The following is a 20,730-nucleotide window of genomic DNA, read 5'->3' on the forward strand; positions in this document are numbered from 1 at the left end:
GCTCTGGCAGCGGTGGCAGTTTCAGCAGTCAGGAGCCTGGGCCCTTTTGAATTGCCAGGCCTCAGGGCAACTGCCCTCTTTGTTGTTCCTGTCAGTAGGTCTGGTTTGTGTTTCTCTGTGTGTTTATTTATTGGACCTGATGGAGGGTCAGTGATAGGTTTGCTGCTTTAGAAAATTCCAGGGTGCTACGATGTTACATTGGCTAGTTGGTTGGTTCTTCAAGCTCCTGTGCCACTGATATGTACATAAACATATGTGTTTTTAGGAAACAAGTAATATCAGGACTGGGGAGAGGCTTCTAAAGAATTAGCTCTACTCTGGCATCTGTTAAAAAGTGACTTTGTCCAGATCTGTGTGGGAGGTAGGGAGTGGGGAAACTATACAGAGTATATTTCCAGCACTAGGATTCTAGGATTCTATGACATTTCTGTTTGGAGTTTCAATTGCAATTTAACGCTAGGGATTATGAGGGATCACAACCCCAGTGGCACTGAGTCAGCATGGCAATAATATATCCTGCTCCTATGATACCAGGAGGAAAAGGAGCATGCAACACTATTTGGACACTAGCTGGTGTTGTGCACAGCATTAAAAGGTCTCTTAACTCTTAGGGAGTTGCTAATTGTTAGTTGTGAAGCATTTCATTTTAGTAATTTAGTATATTGTCAGCCAGATCTCTTCTACCTAAATCTCTCTGGAAGAATCATTTTAATGTGTTCCATCTGTTATACATTGTGCAGACACAACCAAATAAGCATTACGTGGTGCCATATCACTTTATTGAGAAGTGGCCTTCTGCCTCCAAAGAGCCTTTCTGGGACAGAGAATGAGAAGCGCATAGGGGAAGAGGAGCAGCAGATGGAATGGGTGATTCCCACACACACACACACATCTTCCCTTCCAATGAGAGGTGTTCACGTATCTTCATGTAATTTTAGCTATTTTTTTTAACATTAAATCTGTTCTGCAGAAATAGATATTCTGAAAGCTAACAGCAAGACCAGGCACCTGGGACGTGAAAGCTTCTATAGTAGGTAGACTGGCGATACTACAGTCCTTTCTGGGTTTATCTTTTAATGACAAAAAAATTTGAGCTCCTGCTTATCCTTTTAATGTTTACCTTGAACTGTAGCAAGCTTCCGCTTTGTAGGTTTCAAAGGCCAGCTATGTGTGGGGATGATCGGGGAGGGAAGATTACTAGACTGTCTCACTTGTCGTTCTTTTGGCAGAAGTAAAATTCTGTATCAGCCCCCTTCTGGGATGCGTATTGAAATCTACACCATATTGCAAAGTTTAATCATTCTTCTGTATTGACTGGTATGAGAGATGAATGTAGATGCTAGTATAAGTTGGAAGGAAGTTTTCCTGTTCCCCTTCAGAAGCTTCAGTGTGGGTTGCTTCCCGATTTACCATCCAGCAGTTCAAGGTTTACTACACAGGATTTCAAATATGAAGTTATGCAGTAACTGAAGGCACTTCTGCTATTTCAAGTCATGGGAATGTGATAAACAACTCCTGTTGTCAAAGTAATCCTTTTTCCTAAACAAAGATGGTTCCAAGAGGCCAGGTTTTGATTTTTAGATTCTTTTCTCTAGGAAAACCAAAACTAGGTTAGGTTAAACGGAGTATAGCTTTCATTTGATCAAATCCACCACAATTTTGGATGGAGGAGAGGCTGGTTAAATAAAAGGTTCAGCTTTGAATTGATTAATAGCCTTAAGGTTATCAAATTAAACCCTTTTATGCAGAAGGATAATTCTGCTATTGTTTTGCACATTGCTCCCATTTTACAAGCCTTGATAATGTTGATAATGAGGCAGGTCACCAGCCGGTCACTCTTCTTGAAGTTGCTGCATTCCTGGAGAGACGGTTGGGCAAAACACTGCCAAAAGGGGGATGCAGGGGAAAGGTGGAAGGGTGAGGAAAGGGAGGCAAGAGTACCTCTCTTCAGACATTTGCTATGATTTTCCATGGGGTCTGCCTGTAAGGTTAAGAGATAGGTATGTCAGTTATTTTTCTGGCTAGGAGACGAAAACATGGTTGCAACAGAAATCTCAAGTCTGACATTTTTGTCATAAAACCCCACAGAAATATCAAAAATGGATGGTGTTTGATCTTAGGTTGAGGCTGGTTGAAGGCATGGCTTAGGGAGATGGGAGAACTTTTACAAATGGCAAAGGTCAAATCTAAATACACACAAAGTGTAAATAAGTGCTTGATACTTAAAAAATGCCCTGTGCAAGCAAAGAGTCCACCAGTGCTAGTATACAAATATAGATTGTCTACTTTTTTCATAGCTTCTTCCTGTGAAGTTGCAACTCTGATATTATGTGACGCTTGAATGGGTTTGGTGGATTGTCCATCTAATAATGAACACCAACTGATGGATTTTTTTCTCCTATTTTGTTTTATCTTTGTTGTCTTTATTGAAATTATTTTAGTTTACATAGGGTCATAAGAGGGGAAAAAGCTAAAGTTTTTACAGAAAGGAATTTAGCATGCTATTTCTAAAATTAGAGACAGTTTCCCTAGTGATAAACCCTCACTAGATGAGGAAGTTACTATGGTCTGTTAAAGGACATTTTATGGCTTGACCCTACGTGCCTGCAAAGATATTGGAGGAGAAATTTTGATGTTGACATGTGCCCTAAATGTATTTTGAGTTCCGCACTGAAATAAGTTAAAGTTTGTTGTCTTGTGGAGTTAGTGTATATAACATAAATATGTTTGATTAAAAATGTACAATTGGATAATAACTTAAATAGATTAGGCAGAATACCTGATGAAAGATCTACTGGGGTGAGAAAGCTGCTGTAATTACTATTGTGATTACAACTGTACTGTATAACTCAGCATCATTTCATGACATTCAGATAGTTTGTTATATTAACTCCCTTGCCTCACAAACACAAGGCCCTGATCCTTCAGAAGAGAAACTGAACATCCACAATTAAAACTGAAGTTAGAGGGAGCCTTCTTAGTTCTTCTGCAAAACAGCAGATCACTGTCAAATTCAAATCAGTATTCACTGAATCCTCCCTCTCTGGTCTGGGTATAATCCTTCATCTACTGTATTAGACTAGAGTGGGTGGATGTTGTCACAGTGCTGTCCGTTACAAAGATGGGGGGGTGACATAGCATTTTGGGTCTTTTGAAGAAACTTAGTTATTCTTTCATATTGCTGTATTTGAATTTCCCCACTCTGAGAGCTGTATATGGTGCATTATTCCAAATCCCAGAAAAACCCCAAGCCGTTAGCCCTTAGGGGATATGTATACCATATATGGAACTGTGCATGCAAACATTCTATACTCGTCTTTATTGCCAAACTTAAATGAAAACTCGCTGTTGCAATATTGCAATTATTTGACTAACTTTTTACTGAAGCTTTATTTTAATGCTCTTAGAGGAAAAGCTATTTTTATACCTGAAATATTATTCTTTGGTGATAGGATGTGGGAACGAGTTGTGTGTGACAAGAGTATTCTTGCCATAGATTGTTTCTAGATAGCTCACAGTTTGAGGGAACGGGGTGGGGTTCAAGGAGAAGGGGAGGAGGGAGTAGCTTTGCTATTATTTATCATCATCCCTGGGAGTCCTAGTCATGGATTATGATCCTATTGTCTTAGGCACTGTAGAAGCACACAACAAAAAGCTGTCCTCATCACAAGAATCTTACAATCTGGCCATAAGACAAGAGACATCAGATGGATACAGACAGGCAGCTAGGGGATGTGCAAGGAAACAATGAGACACTTCTGATCATTATGATAGGCAGTGATCTGGGCACACCACTGGCCTAATTGTTGTCCAGTGTATTTGTAGGCATGTTGGCAAAGCAGAGTTTGAAGGAGTCTGATGGGGTAGATTTGCAACTGTACAGGGAGCATCTCCTAAGCTTGAAGGACAGCATGGATCATATGCATTGGTGAACAATTTGTTGGGGATTTCCTGGTTCTATCTCTCGGCCTATGTCTGTACTGCCACTGAAGATCAACCCATTGAGGGTTGATGTTCCAGGGTTTTGTCAAACCCAGAACTCCTTGTGAGCCGCAAGGATTAAGGAAGGTTGATGGAAAAAATGTTCCCATCAGCCTTCTTTTGTACATAAACAGCTATCAAAGTTGACCACTGGTAAATTGATTTTATGTACACAATTGGCATGGCTAAAATTGTTTATCAGTGGTCGACTGCTATGTCTAGTTTAGACATAGCCTCAGGTATTTTCAGCTATGTCCACACTAGGAATTTTGTTGGTTGGGTATGGAAACACCCTCCTGACCCTCCAAGACAGAAATTTCATTGACAGAAGTGCCATTGTGGACCATGCTATGTTAGCTACCATGCTATGGTAGCTGACATAGCTACCATGATTTGTTAGGGGTGATTTAATTATGCTAATGGGGGAAGCTCTTTCCCACTGGCATAGAGTGGATACACAGGAGATCTTACAGTGGTGCAGTTGCACTGGTACAGGTCTGTAGACTAGACATAGCTTCCAATACCAGTTGCTGAGCCCACACAGCAATCAACACAGAATAAAGCTTATTCTCAGAAGTCAGGTCAAGACTTTAATTTTGTAGTGTCCTTATTGTGCAGTTAAATGGCTTCCTACTCCTGTGTTTACATTAACAAAACCACTTTGTTTTGGAAACTTGGATGGATAAAGCAGGTGTCGTCCTGATGGCAGGGATTTTTCCTCTTCACCGGGAAACTAGGGGGGAAAAATGCCTTCTACTGAGTCATGGCACACGTCGTCTAATCATTTCGCATGGGTGCTTCATATCACCATTTGTCAAATAGCCACAACTATTGCTGAGCTTTTCAGATCTATTTTTCACCTTTTCCGAGAACTCTCTTCCATCAGCCTCATTCCTCCCTTTTCTTTGTATCCTTTTGGTGCTTCTTTCCCACTTCAGCCTTTTCTTTTGTCATTTCAGAAAGACCTGAAGAAGATTTTGAGGCTACAGTCCAACACAGCCATGCTACAAAGGGTACCTGACAGTGTAGGCCAAATTCAGCTAGAGCAACTCTTTCTTGACCAGTGTGTGCTTGACAGTGACGATCCCACTTCAGAGTTCAGCCACTTTGATCAAGCTCAGAGAATTGCTACCTGCTGCATGCAAAGTTGTGGTGATTGAAACTTCATTGAAAAGTTTGGCTACACATCCATCTTTCATTTTACTGCATCTTCCATCTTTCATCTCTAAAGACTTATTTCTTGGGTTTTTTGTTGTTGTTTTGGGTCTTTTGTTTGTTTGTTTTGTTTTCCACCTGATGCAAGAATTTATTTTTTAAAGCTCTGTATATGAATATAAAGATTAAATACAGCTGAAAAGGAAATTCAGGGGTTTCTAATATATCAGGTGTGAATATAAGGAGAAACAGGTGTTCAGCATGAATATGCTCTGAGATAATGATCAAATGTTGTATATAAATACAGTCTTATTAAGTAACAATATTGAGCAAGGGAATAGTTCAGTTTATGCCTTGCAGTTACAACATTTAGGACATCTACATGAAAACAACGTGATGCTGTGCTGTTTTGGGTGAAGACAAACGTTCCCTCTAGTCTTAGCCATCCATGTGTTAACTTTCTCTATCCACGTGTGGAATAAATTTTATATGCACCAATTAATGTGCCAGTGTGCACCACCAGTAGAAACAAAGAACCTAGTGGTTGGTGTTCTGCTAATCGGATGAGTGGCATTTGAATCTCTCCTGAGTGGTTGTGCAGGTGCATGGCTTATGGGGAGCCATGGTGAAGATGCTCTGTGCCAACAGGAGAGAGAGCTGTCTGATAGGTGAAATAAATAAAAGCACCTCCACAAAGGCCAGAACCTATGTCTGCCGGAGAAGCTCTCTCATTGACATAGCTCTGTGCACACAAGCATTTATATTGGGGTACCCACATTGCCCAGGTGGGTGATTTATTGTCATCCTGAGCAACATAAATTATTCTGTTTTAAGCTGTCATGTAGACAGCCTCAGTTAGGCAAGATGGACTCTTACAAGAGTGCTCTGTCGTTTTTAGGTGATTGCTGGTGTGCAGCTTGTATTTTGTGAAGTTCAGTTTGTGAGAGCTGTGGCTATGTCCACACTACAAGCACCAGTGTACACAGCAAAGTGATTAAAAGGGGTTTTTCCATTATTATAGTGAATCCACCTGGTACCAAAGTTGATAGGCATATTCTTCCATAGAGCTAATTGTGTCTGCACTGCGGTGTAGATTGGCATAACTGTGTGTCTCAGAACAAAAAAGCAGTCAAGTAGCACTTTAAAGACTAACAAAATAATTTATTAGGTGAGCTTTTGTGGGACAGACCCACTTCTTCAGACCATAGCCAGACCAGAGCAGACTCAGAGCTGTGAATTTGTCACACACCAAGCGCTATAGCTAGGTTGACCTATGCTTTTAGGTAGACTGCTTGTTTTGATGAAGCTACAGGCCAGCATGGCTACCACTCTGAGCCTATGCTTTAGATGCAGATCAGGCTAGTGCTTTTTCTGGAAAATGAGAGGAGCACTGTAAGATGAGAAGGCAACGGCAAAACAGTATGTTTTTAAGACTGAAAAGGAAGAGTAGTTTGTTCTTCACAAAACAAAAATTTGGTATAGATGCCCGTTGTGCTGGTTCAAGTCATATTTGGATTAATGTTAACATATCTATTGTAGCTATGTGATAAATGTGATGGGTAGAAGAAAGAGAGAGAAAGAGGTATTGCAGAATCATTGGCATGTCTTGCATTTTTAAATGGGAACGGAAGGAAGGGGAACTCATGAACGGAGCTAAGATTTCAGTTCTGTGTTCAGGGGTGGGTTTTGTGAAGCATTCAGTTCTGTTTTGGGTGAGCACTTCCTAGTGGCAACATTTGTGTGGGAGGGGACCCCCCCCTCCCCAGCCCCCTGTCTTTCACACAGGAGGTGTGCTTCCAGGCAGCGCTCTTAACTACATCATGGGGTGGTTAGTTCTAAAGAAGAGAGGTAACAAGTCTGTATTTTATCTAGGAAGAGGCTGGTGACTCTGATCAGAAAGGGCTAGTAATTGCCTGTAAGAGAGGACCCACTCTACAGGGGGAGGGGCTGTTGAAGAGAGAACATAGGAGGGTGGGGAGCACTAAGAAGATAAGCCTTCTGAGCCAAAGTTACATTCAGAAAAGAGGGAGATTTGAGTGGTTTAGGTGCGAAGAAGGGGCCAAAACCCAGGGAAGGATCAGCAATGGTGTAGGGAAGGTTCCCGGTCTACCTGGAGTACTTAGGTGGTCCCATCTCCATCGTGTCTGAGCGTCTCACAATGTCTAACCTATTTCACCTGGATAAAATAGCTCAGATATTTAAGTATGAAGTGTATAGTGTATACTGACCACATGGGAGTGGAGGTGCTGATGGCAACAAAATTTTACATCATTAAGAACTAGAAGCTTTGACCCTCCAACTTCCTTTCAAGACAAAGAGTTGCCTAGAACTCCTGTGCCTATTTAGTTTCCTTTCCTGCCTGCAGTGACTGAGAAGTCTCAATTTTCCCAGACTTTAATATGTGGAATTTTTGCAGTGTTTGGTTCTAAATATTCTCCTGTGAGAACTGCAACTCAGTCACAATAATGTCATATTTCAGAGACTTCTGGAAAGAAACTAGCCTTTAAACAGAAGTTGCAGTGTTGGCAACACTCATGATTTTGTCATGAGTTTCATAATAATAATTGTTTTCCTTGAAGTCCCAGCTGTTGGCATCAAGTGGAGATGGGATGATGTCAGGCTTAATTCTTAAACAAGAATGAAGTTTCTCTCCTTTGTGGCTGTGGAAAAAGCTTCAAAATAAGACCTCAGTACACTCTATGGGCACATTTATATTTTTGCAGCACACTGATCTTCTGGAGTTTGATTTTGCACATCTGGTTAAGACACAGCAAAACTGACCTCTCTAGGCTCAGCCACCAAACCCTGTACTCCACGCTATCACATGGAGTAAGGGATGTCTATGCAAGACTAAAGAGGCTCAGACTATTCTAGGTAAGTAAGTCGATTCTGATATGTCGATTCTAGCTACACAGATGCTGTAACTGGAATTGCATATCTAAAAGCAATTTATTTCCCTAGTATAGACTTACCCTTAAAGATCAAAAAGCAGAAGGCAAATGGAAAAAAAACCCAAAAACCAAAACTCTCATTTTTACACAATCTCATGATTTCTAAAATCAGTCTCATGATTTTGGTGGGACTGATTCATGATTTTTGAAAATTTGGAGTTGACCATACCTTGTAAGTGACTTCAAAGTGTCAGTTTCACTCCTTTTTAAGGTCACTTTCCACTTTATTATTTGCAGTGGAGTAAAACCCATGGGGACTGAGGTAGGTGCGGTATAAACTCACAGGGCCTTTCCCTAGTAGAATGTTTCCAAAAGTGAAATGATCTGTCCCACGCTTAGTGAAGTGAAAAAAAAAAGAGACAAAGTAAATTAGATTTTTCTACAGTTGTTTCAATTGTTGTATTCAAGAGTTAGTAATAAAGTCAGAATCTATATTAAAATTTTAAACCTAATCAGTGTCTCTTAAGTGAGTTGACACGAGGTATGAGAACATGTTGCCACTAAAGCTGAGTGGGTCTAATGTTTATTTAATTACCTTTTTATACAGGAATTAGAAAAAGTGCCTCCAGTCACATATAGTGCTCCAGTCAGGTAATTTCAAAGTAACCCCTGAAATTGTGGTTAAAATTGCCACACACACCCCAATCTGAAATAGTACCCCTCCCATCATATGGTATTTCTTTTCATATCTGTTTATTACTTGATATTGCTTTCCTTTATGGAAACTTCAGCTTCTGTTCATCACTGAGAGGCTGCTTTGAGATCTTAAGTCAGATTTGTGAAGTAGGTTGTTCCCCTGTCAGTGTGGGCTTCGTGGAAGAATCTCAGCTTCCCTAACCTCTGTAGTTTTGTCTCTACTCATTTCTGAAAGGGGCAGATGAAGCTCCTGCCTAGAATGAACAGAAGGAAGTCTCCTGATTTGTAGCTTGATAGTCAGACCATAGAAAGATGTGGAGAGAATTTTATGGTTGCACATTTGGTATCTCTGTCCCTTGAGTACTGTCCTCTGGCCAGTGGCAGGAGATTTGTGCCAGAGGTGGGGAGGGGATCAGCTACTAACTTCTTGGAAGCACTTTTTTTTTTTGCCTACTGTGAAGGTCCAAGAGCTGAAGGCTCTAAAGTTGCCTTAATGTGAACACTGCAGCGGTAACTGGTGAAGGAGGGACATGGGGAACCTCTGGTCACATGAACCCATCCCAGGCTGGGGAAGGGCTCGGACAACCCACCTCTGTCCCAGGTCCCCCTCTTTCTGCCCCTGCTCTTCCCTCTCCAGTCCTCTCCCCTGCCCTTCCTCTGCCCCCACCCTGCCTCTTCCGCTAACTGATGCAGCCCGGGAGACCAGTGTAGCCAGGAGTCTAGCACTGGCAGTGGGTGTCCGTCTCCCCACTCACCAGCAGCAATGGGGGAAGTGGATCAGTGTGGCCTTAGCTCACTGTGCTCCTCCACTCACATTGCTCCTCTTTCCTACGGTGAGTGTGGGGGTGGGGGCGTGTCTACTCCCCACCCCTCTACCTCAAGCAACACACTGACAGAGCAGAGCAACCTGGGGCCACATTTCTCCACTTCCGCCACCGCTGACGGTGGTGGGCTAGATCCTTACTGTGACCCCTGCTAGGCCTCAGGCTGCCCCTTACCCCTTCCACCCATGGCATTTGAGGAGGAAGTGCCCCCTCGTGCCCCCTGTGAATACCTCTGTTTGTTCCATCACACTCAGGCTATGGCCTCTTTGCCTCAGCCCAAGTCTCTCTGGGCAGCTTCTGGATAGCATGGCTCCTGTAGGGACAAGACTTCCTCTATCTTAACATCCTCTGGCTTCCTCTGTGGGTTTGATGGTGGGAGGGAACAATCCTAAAGAGCCCAGCCACTCTATCTTGGCCACTCCAGAGGGTTGCCAGCTTTCTAATGGCTCTAGGAGAAGCCAGATGGAGATGAGGGGGCTGAGACAGGGGCCACAGCTGAGGGCAGCACACTGGCCACAGGGCTGGCAATGGAAGCCAGGGTTCTGGGCTAGCAATCAGGGCACTGCACAATACATGGGGGTGCTGCAGCAGCCCCACCCCAATACTTCCCATGCCTCCGGAAGGTGCTTGCCAGCTGCTCAGTCCATTCAGGCACAAAGGATGTCCTAGCCAGTGCCAGGAAGAGAGATCTTTGGGCAGAAGCCTTCCTGTGCCTGGAGAATTTCCTCAGACTCTTGGAAATGGGGTCTGCTAGGGCTAAATTGGTTTGCCACCCGCCAGAATGACAAAACTCTGTTTTTGAGATTTTTGTGCCAATAAAGACACAAGATGAGTAAATGACATTATGCGTGTTTTTCAGTGTTCCTTCCTTCCTTAAGGGCTTATTGCACACAGTACCTATGTACTTGAATGTACTGTTCATGCACATGTTAGCAAGTTACTCTAGGTAAATAATTTTGTCTGTTAAATCTCTACATGTAATTATTAAAACAAATTAACATTATGTGGCAAAGGAAACAGTCAGTCTGCACCAGTAGTTTGTGAGGATTTGTGAAGTTCAGTTTGTTTTCCATTTGTATGCGCCCACGGAGCTCCATTTGGTGCTGGGAGTTAGTCTTGGCGTTTTTCAATCTATGTTGTCTGCTGCCACCTACTGGTGGAAGAAAATTATGGCTCATTCCACCCTCTAGTTTTCAAATACCAGGAATCATGTGGCACTTTAAAGACTGACAAAATAATTTATTAGGTGCCGAGCTTTCATGGGACAGGCCCACTTCAGATCAAGCTCAGCACCTAATACATTAATTGTCTTGTTAGTCTTTAAAATGCTACATGACTACTGGTTTTCAAACTGGCAACCTTGGGTGAGAAGACAGGTGCCAAGGTTTATCCACTGTGTGCGAGGACCTGGTTCACCTCTCAGTAGCTGAGGCCTGCAGCTCCAGCCATGGCTGCCAGGCTGGAAGAACTAGGAAGAGGTTGGGGCAGAGTGTCTCCATGTGCAGCAGCTTCAGGGACTGGGGAGAAAGTCCGTTCACTCTCCTCTCCCCTCCAGAGGCTCATGTGCATGTGCCCCCTTGTGAGAGTTCTTCTCTTCCTGCCCAGGCTCTTGTGCATTCATGCATGCATGCTGGGGAGTGTGTCGGGGCCAAAGGAGCTTGCAGCCTGTGAGTGATTCTGGGGGAATCCCAGGGAGCACAAGGAAAGGGGTACAGTACAACTATCACCAGCGCATATAAGAATACAAGAATGACCATACTGGGTCAGACCAAAGGTTCACTTACCCCAATGTCCCACCTTCTGACAGTGGCCAGTGCCAGGTGCCCCGAAGGGCACAAACAGAACGGGAAATCACCAAGTGATCCATCCCCTATCGCTCACTGGGGGATGGCCAGAATGACTCCCAGAGCCCAATATTTAGCCAGCAGTCCTCAAGCTAAATAAAATTGTTAGTCTTTAAGGTGCTTTCAGGACTGCTGGCTTTGTTTTGTGAAGATACAGACTAACATGGCGGTGACCCCTCTGAGACTATTTCCTGGAGCCCAGGTATTCAAAGAAATAGTTTCTTAAAAAGAGGTGGCACATGTAGGCAAAAATCTGTGAAGTGGCAAAAAAAAGGTTGGGGCCATTTAGGTATTGGGGCAAATAGATGTCAGGGATGGTGCTTGGTCCTGCCAAGAGGGCAGGGCCCTGGACTAGATGATCTCCCAAGGTCCCTTCCAGTTCTAGGAGATGTGTATCTCCATTATAAATGTGTGCAGGTACTAAAGCAGCTTATTCAGAAATTGCAAAACACCTCTGTGGACCTCCTTTTGCCCCAACGTCAGCAATGCTATCTGAAAGGCTGCAGATTACAGTTCTTGAAGAATGCTTCTCTTGCCCATACAATTATTGTATGTCATCATTGGCTACAATAAAATAACGTTCTTCACTGTTTAATGAGATTTTTCTAATTTGTCTGAGCTCAGAGAGCTTTGGACTACTCGGAGATCTTTCAGGGTTTTTTTTTTTTTTTTAGCTATTCAGAAACAAGAAAAAAGAAGTTGTGCAAACCTATTTTTATAATTGAATATTGAAATATTATGATTGCTATTTATCCTCCCAATATAGCTGCAATCTTTGAGCAAATATTTTGTTTGTTTCTCCTGATAAATAAGTATTTTCTTGCTACTATTTTGTATGTTTGTAAATTTTGGGCATCCGTTTTGCATAGTGAAAGTTTTGATATTTGCCAGCAAAAACAGATATGATCTCATTCCATATTCTCTCTGTAGCCGTTAACTTTAAGATGTTTGATTTCCATTTTGTACTGCCATCTCCTAGTTATCTAACTCCTATTATTTTATTTTGTTTTCAGATCAAAGCTGCAGCTGCCTGTAAGTACCTGTCTATTATTTCATTATGATTTTCTTTAGTATCCAAATGTTATGATTTGGACACAAGAACAAATGGATATAAACTGGCCATCAATAAGTTCAGGCTTGAAATTAGATGAAGGTTTCTAACCATCAGAGGAGTGAAGATCTGGATCCAGTTTCCACGGGGAGCAATGGACACAAACCACCTACCTGGCTTAAAGAGTGAGCTTGATAAGTTTCTGGAGGGGCTGGTATGATAAAACAACCAACACTGGCGTGTAACCAATCTGCGTAGATCTCTCTAGTGGCTGGTGATGGGACACGACTAGATTTGGGGGGTGGGTGAAGGGGTGATCTCTGAGTTATTACAGAAAACTCCCTCCCAGATACCTGGCTGTTAGGTCTTGCTCACATGCATAGGGCCTGACTGATGACTGTATTTGGGGTCAGGAAGGAATTTTCTCCTGGGTCAGATTGGCAGAGACTGCAGCATGGGGCATAGGTCACTTTCAGGGTGTAGTCTCTAAAACTTGAAGTCTATAATCATGATTTAAGGACTTCAGTAACTCATCTGGAAGTTAAGGATCTGTTACAGGAGTGGGTGCGTGGGGTTCTGCCATCTGCAGTATGCAGGAGGTAAGACTCGATGATCATGATTGTCCCATCTGACGTGAAGTCTGTGAGTCAATGCAGGTTATTCCTCTTCAAGAATAAGTTATATAGGTTTGGGCATCTTTATACCATCATAACTGCACCAGCAGTAGGAGATTGTGCCATGTTAACTGTATTAAGAGAAGTAAAGGAGTACAATTGTGTGTGGATAAGCCCTTGCTGATGATACAGGGTGAAAGTAGCAACTACAGGGTAGTTTGTTTGTTCTTTGCCTTTCTTTAAGTAAATACAATAAACAGTATTTTAGAATATAGAAAATAGAATAAATATTTCTAACTTTAAAAGTGTGAGGAGTGCTCATATTAGCTATTGCAAACCTGCTAATTATCTTGAGTTAATTGGTTACTCAGTTAACTCAGAGTAAAAAAGTCTGATGTGCAAGTAGGGGACTGTATGTGGTATTTAAAGTGGTGGTATTACAGCCTGAAGAAAACCCAATTAGCAATAACAAAAGGGAATGTACATACATAAAGTGAAACGCAAAAATTATGCGCAGGTGTTTAACCCTTTTTCTGTAATTTTTTTTTGTCATCCTATAGGCCTTGAAAATTGCAGCTCTGTAAATGTAACGGCAACAGTAACAGCAGTCGGTATAGACAACTCACCAGGAAACTTTACAATAAGCAATGTAACTTTTGCAAATGGAACACTGTTCCTGCTGTCACCATCGAGCAATTTAATAGAAGGCCTTTCCCCTGGCGTACAGTACATTATCAACTTTCATAACGGCACAGAATCATGCTGCAAAGCTTTTACAACAAGTAAGTGACCTGAGGTTGGGATAGGAGGGAGTATCTTTTCATTTTATGTCTTTCTTACCATTTTAAATCCCGTCTACTCCACAAGAAAGCAAAGGGAGTTGCAGAGAGTGGCTCCAACTTGATTCTAGGCAAGCTAGCAAACTATGTTTTATCAAAGACCTGTACCCGTTATAGCAAGGTTTGAAAACAGTTGGTAAACATATGGAGCCTTACAATATTTCACGAATACAGGTATTGTCACCTAGTTGTAAACTCTTTGCGTATGAAGGACTCCTTTCCTTTGCTTTTCTTTTTCATGGTTTCATCTGCTACATGGACAACTGTATGACATTGGGCTAACATAGAGAATGTTTGGAGTGTGACATATATGAAATACTTATGTAACAAATCACTCCTGCAAATAGTTATATAACATATGTACCATGTATGCAGCTGGTGGGTGTTGGCTCTGTAAATGTCAAGGTGGATAAAAATCAATGATTTTTTAAAAAAAAAATCAGATTTTTTAATTTAAATCTTTTTTTTTTGTTTTTAAATCAATAAAATACTATATTTCTCATTTAAAAATAACAGTTACAGTTAAATCTCATCACAACCATGCTACACTTAGGCTGTGTCTACACTTGCATTCCTCTTTTGAAAGGGATATGCAAATGAGGGAAATAGAAAATGAAAATGAGGTGCAGATTTGCATATCTGGCACCTCATTTGTACATTCTTATTTCGAAATAGCTTCTTTCGAAAGAAGAAAACTAGTGTAGACGCTGCTCATTTGAAAGTAAACCCCGTCTTCGAGAGAATCCTTCTTCCCTTTAAAAAAAAAAAAAATCCCAGGCTCGTGCCTGGAGAGGTACTCCAGCATCTCTTAACAGCGTTGAAACAACACAGGAGGTAACAGATACTGGTTATAAGCTCTTGCTCGATTGGCATAGAGAATGGGCGCCAGGGGTTGCATTCGACAGTGGGAGAGATCATTGTATCTCACTGGACAGTCACCACCCACCTCAAGCTGGGCAGCCCCCAGCCAGTAGGGTACTGTCCCGCCACAGTTCAGCTGCCTCACTGGGTGCATGAGGCTTAAGGTTCTCAAACCTGACAAGTGACTGAAATTTGAGCACCAGGCAAACCAATAAGAAAATCAACAAGAAAATGAAACCATCAAAGTTTTAAGCTTGCTTGCTGGAATGTGTGGACCATGCTGACCAGTTTGACTGAAGATCGTCAGGACATCAGCGACACCCGAAAGACCACTGTCATCAATGAAGAACTGAAGAGGCTCCAAGTTGACATTGCTGCTCTGCAAGAGACGCGACTCGCAGATTCGGGATGTCTAAAGGAAAAGGACTACACCTTTTTCTGGCAGGGTAAAGCCCAAGAAGAACCTAGGGAGCATGGTGTTGGCTTTGCCATCAGAAACACCCTTCTACAAATGGTGGAATTAGTCATGGGTGGATCAGAAAGACTTCTTCATGTCATACTTCAAACTTGTGCCAGTCCTGTCCACCTGATCAGCACTTACGCTCCAACCCTGTACTCCACACCAGAAGTAAAAGACAAGTTCTATGACGTGCTTAGTGCTGCCATAGCGCAAATACCTGCTCGTGAACAACTGTACATTTTGGGTGACTTCAATGCAAGAGTTGGAGCCGATCGTGACTCATGGCCTTCCTGCTTAGGCCACTTCAGTGTGGGAGAAATGAATGAAAACACACAGCGTCTTCTTGAACTTTGCACGTACCACAATCTGTGTATCACAAACACATTTTTCCAAACCAAACCACAGCACAGAGTATCATGGAGACACCCACGCTTGAAACACTGGCATCAAGTAGACGTGGTCATCACTGGAGGTGATAACCTCAAAAACGTCCTTCTGACACGCAGCTATCATAGTGCTGACTGCGATACAGATCACTCACTAATTTGCTCCAAACTCAAGGTGTGAGACCCAAGAAGCTGTACCACTCTAAACCAACTGGAAGGCCCTGCATTGATGCCAGAAAGACATCAAAATCTGAGAGAGCTGAAAAGTTCAGAGAGACCCTCGAGGAGAATCTGCACAGCAGCCCTGGGGGTGCTGATGTGACATCCAGATGGCAGCATCTGAGGGATACAATTTACAACACGTCTTTGTAGATGTTTGGAAGAAGAGCTAGCAACACAAATGACTGGTTTGAAGCTAACGCCGATGAGATGATTCCAGCCATCGAAAAGAAGTGTGCTGCACTCCTAGAGTACAAACGCTCACTGAGCCAGAGTACCCTGCAAGCACTCAGAGCAGCCAGAAAAACAGTACAGCAGACAGCCAGGCGCTATGCCAACAACTACTGGCTCGAGCTATGCAGCAGCATCCAGACCAGTGCTGACTCTGGTAATCTCAGGGGAATGTACGAGGGCATCAAGAAGGCATTAGGACTCACCCAGAACAAGATGGCACCTCTGAAATCCAAATCTGGCGAAGTCATCGCTGACAGAGCCAAACAGATGGAGCTCTGGGTCGAGCACTACTCCGAGCTGTACTCATGTGAGAACATTGTGGTTGATACAGCCCTCAATGCCGTCGAGCTCCTACCAGTAATGGACAAACTGGATCAGGAACCAACTGTGGACGAACTGAAGAAAGCCATCGGCAGCATTGCAGTAGGAAAGGCCCCAGGCCAGGATGGTATACCACCAGAGGTAATCAAGTGTGCCATGGACACCCTCCTGGAACCACTACATGAGCTACTGTGCCTGCGTTGGAGAGAGGGTGAGGTTCCACAGAATATGCGTGATGCTAACTTTGTAACCTTGTATAAGAACAAAGGAGACAGAAGCGACTGCAACAGTTACCGTGGAATCTCCCTCCTAAGCATCACTGGTAAACTGTTCACTTGCATCATCCTCGGCAGATTCCAGAAGATTGCTGTGTGAATGCGAGAGAGAAAGATCTTCACCCATTAAGACTACGCAATGCCTTTTAAAAAAAAAAGAAAAGAAAAAGAGATGGTACTCATGTGGCTCCCCGCTGTTCCCCCGACGCCAGCCAGTCCTGTAGCTGCGGCTGTCAAGGGCTAGTACTCACTACAGGCAAGTACCAGCACAAAAAAAGCACTGAAATTATGGCATCCTAGATGAAGGAGTTTCCCTCTTGTTCAGTGATTGATTGTGACTTTATAAGTGCCCAGAAGGGATTGGTATATTTCATTGCAGTTGGCCATGTTAGTCACTGTTGAAAGCAAAGAAATCCTGTTTGATAAATTGCATTTTCATAAATGTAGCTGACCAGTAAGTGTGAAACTCAGGTAAAACTGAATGACATAATTTTAATCAGCTTTAGGGAATTTCCTTTCCACTGGCTGGATGTGGTTCAACGGGGTTTGATGCGGGTGGGCAACCAAATTCTTTGTATCCCTGAGCATTTGCAGGCACGGTGCCCCACATCTCCTACTGGTGCAATTAGCCATTCCCCAGTCCATGGGAACTGTGGGATGCAATGGCTGTCCTGTACCACTTCCTGCAACTGCTCTTGGTCACAAGTAGCATACTACAGCCACTGGGAGCTATGAGCAGCTGTGCCTGAGAATTCCCAGGTAAAGGAACAATATGGCTTCCCACCAACCTTTAACCCTGGCAAACGGTGGCCAACCTGAAGGCCAGGGTTTTCCAACTTGTTTTTAAATGATAATCTTTTTATGTATATTCTTCTAATTGTCATAATTGCAATCACTGTTCTGTTTTTTATGTGCAGATTATTTCATGTTCTTTATTGAAAAACTGACTTTAAAATGTAGAAAAGTAACAACAGAAGGGCAAAATAGATGCACTTTATATAGAAGGCTATATATCTTATAAGGCCCTCATAGACACTGAGAAACAATTAAAGTATCTCACCTTCACAATCAAAGCTTAATAAAAAGGTGCAGTAAGAAGTGTACAAATATTTTATTTTGAGAGTCCCATGATGAAAGTAGTAATGCCTTAGTATTTTCAATGGAAGGCACAGACCTGAATTCGCTAGTATGCTACTGTTGCTTTGAACTGCTTTGCTGAAGCAAAGCCAAATTTACAGCTTGGCATAACCAGAATGGCATCAAAAAGCCAAAATGTGTCAATTAATGTGGCCAAGAATGTCATGAAAAATATCAGTAACAGTAAAAGAAGGGACTTAGTAATGTTAAGGCCTTGAGGCTGAGTAAATGAAATGCTGAGAAGTCAAGCGTGTGTTATTTCATGTCATGACAAGCCGTAGAATGGTACAGGTCTGACCTCCCTGGTCTGACACTCTCTGAGCTCTCCTGGATGAGGGCTTTCACCAGACCATGAGTGGTCAATTCTCCCCTGCTGACTTCATGTTCCCTGTCCTGCATTCCCTTCCTGGCTGATCCCCATGGCTCCTGATCCCCACCCACCACCTACATATTTCCATCCAGCCACGGCCGCCAGTTACCTGTTCCCAGAAGGATCTGGCAACAGACCACCCACTTTCCGGCTCCAGACACAGTTCTCCAGTCCCAGCAACCACCCCAGGCCAGAGCTCCCAGGCCAGTGCTATCCCCTCTCCCACTGGCCCAGCTGTGGCTAAGCCGGCCATGGTTTTGACCACCATCTCCAAGTTCGAACCCCACTTCCCACATGGACCAGGGACCTCTGGTCCCATAACACCCAGAACTATGGATGTTGCTAGACCAGAGTGTCCTGGATTTCAGAGGTTCAGCCTGTATTAAGAGCTTCCCGAACAAACCCGCTAGGAAGAGAGAACATGAAAGTTTATTGACGTATGTTCACAAGCAAAACTGTTCCTCTTGCCATATGCAAAAGACAAATATGAAATTTTATCCTGTACCCCATAAAATGAATATTAGTGTTCACTAATAAGTAATGAAAATGAAACATGATTCTAAGCAGCAAATGTTTGAATCCTTGGTATACAGAACACTGTAATGGTGCTCATCAAATATCTCTATAGTGAGAAACTTCTGTTACGTGAATTAATATTGGAGCACTAATTGTTTTGTTTCCTATCAGGAAGTGTTTTTTATGTTCTATTAATGGATATTTATATATATATATATATATATATATGTTTACATATTTTTTTTTACCAAATAGAACCCAGTGTTGTTTCTAATCTCAAAGCCGTAAATATCAGCACAACAGAAATTCACTTGACTTGGGAAAATAATGATACAGAGTCTTCTAACTACAACTACAGCATAAAGTATAATATTAATGGAAGTTCATCAGTAGAAAGCTTGCCTTTGCAAAACAAGAAGTCTGCTACCATCACAAGTTTACAACCTGGTACCTTGTATGAAATCAGAGTCTTTGCAGCAATTGCCGGGATTGAAGGAGATTCTGCCAAAATTGAGAATTACACAAGTAAGTCATTGACACGTCTTTTTCAATGTACTTTCAGTATCTGTCACTTGATCACTTTGTGCATTTTATGAAATTTCCATAAATCTCTGAGAGAAAACCCTACATTTCAATTAATCAACTTGCAACCAATCGGTCGGTGGTAAATGATTTCTGCCAACACAATGCTGTTGCAGTTAGTAATGGTTTACTGATAAATAGCTTTAAGAGTATAATGTTGAGATTCTGTAAAACTGAAGTGAAGTTAAATCATGAGATAAAGTTGAAGGAAGAACAAATGCTAACTTCTTTTTCCTTCGCTTGTATATTAAGGCAAAATCAAAGCTTATCAAGAATTATAAATTGTTTGTTTTAAGATTTATGCTTTAACAAACATATGTACACATGACCAATAATCAAGCCAAACATGTTGGAAAGATAAAGACAAAGCAAACAAAATGTCTGTAATACAGATAAAATGAATTAAGTAAATACGTATGAATTCCTATGGATATGCAGACATAAACATATATTGGTACCATACATTTCAATATTTTATATGTTTCACAGAAAGATTCCCTTAGAGAGATGCTTTGGTGACATGCCACAACTTAATGGGATCTGATGCAGACTTAATAATTTTTGGAATATTATTTTTATGGCACTATGATACCAAGCCTGCAGTCCTTATTTACTCACGAGCTTGCTTCAGCATGGGGAGTGATTGGTGAAGTGAGAGCAGCAGTAAGAATAGGAAAATTTAAAATGAGAAGGAAAAAAAAATCTTAAAAGATGCTCCAGGAAAATTAAATTTAAGGAGGAACGTGCGTGGCTCGATGCGATTAAAAGGGGGTCCTTTTCGAAAGGACCCCGGACATTTTGAAATCCCCTTATTCCTCTCAGCTGAGGGGAATAACATGATTTCGAAATGGGTGGAGTCCTTTCGAAAAGGACCCCTGTATAGCTGCTCCAAGTCGTCCATGTTCAAAAGCAGTACTTTCAAAGCGCCGTGACTGGAGAGGTCCTAATGCTAATGAGGCGGTGAATATTCGGTTCAGTGCCTCATTAGTAACCTTCAAAATGGCCATTTTGAAGTTTTGGCCAAGTGTGTCCGCAGCCTAAGTGTTCCTCCTGTGGATCAGGTATAGTCGTCACAATTGTGTGTTAGTGTGTGTGTGTGTGTGTGTATTGATGTGCGAATGAGAGAGAAAAATAGTAAGACTTCACCCAGTATATCTATGCACAGCCTTTAAAAGAAAGATGGTACTTAGCAGGGTTCCCACCTTCCCCCGACTCCAGACAGTCTCGTGGCTGTGGCTGTCGAGGTAGTGGTATTCAGTACTGGAAGTTCCCAGTACAAAAAAAGCACTGAGACTACTGATAGTATGGTATTCTAGAGGAAGGAATTTCCTCCATGTTGAGTGATCATGTGTAACATTATAAGTGCCCAGAAGGGATTGGTATATTTCATTGCAGTTGTCCATCTTAGTCGCTGTTGGAAGCAAAGAAATTCTGTTTGATATATTGCATTCCAATACATGTGGCTGATCAGTAC

General features: G+C 42.3%; 1 protein-coding gene across 1 annotated transcript in view; it reads left to right on the forward strand.

Moving 5' to 3' along the window:
* Nucleotides 1-20,730, forward strand: part of PTPRJ (protein tyrosine phosphatase receptor type J) — a 182,443-nt gene that overhangs the window by 95,113 nt on the left and 66,600 nt on the right. The window contains exons 2-4 of the mRNA XM_074997783.1: nt 12,405-12,423; nt 13,617-13,838; nt 18,930-19,199. Coding sequence (XP_074853884.1) covers nt 12,405-12,423; nt 13,617-13,838; nt 18,930-19,199 — 511 coding nt within the window. The remainder of the gene's footprint in view (nt 1-12,404; nt 12,424-13,616; nt 13,839-18,929; nt 19,200-20,730) is intronic.

Source organism: Carettochelys insculpta, chromosome 6 (assembly GCF_033958435.1).
Source record: "Carettochelys insculpta isolate YL-2023 chromosome 6, ASM3395843v1, whole genome shotgun sequence".
NCBI classification, from domain to species: domain Eukaryota; kingdom Metazoa; phylum Chordata; order Testudines; family Carettochelyidae; genus Carettochelys; species Carettochelys insculpta.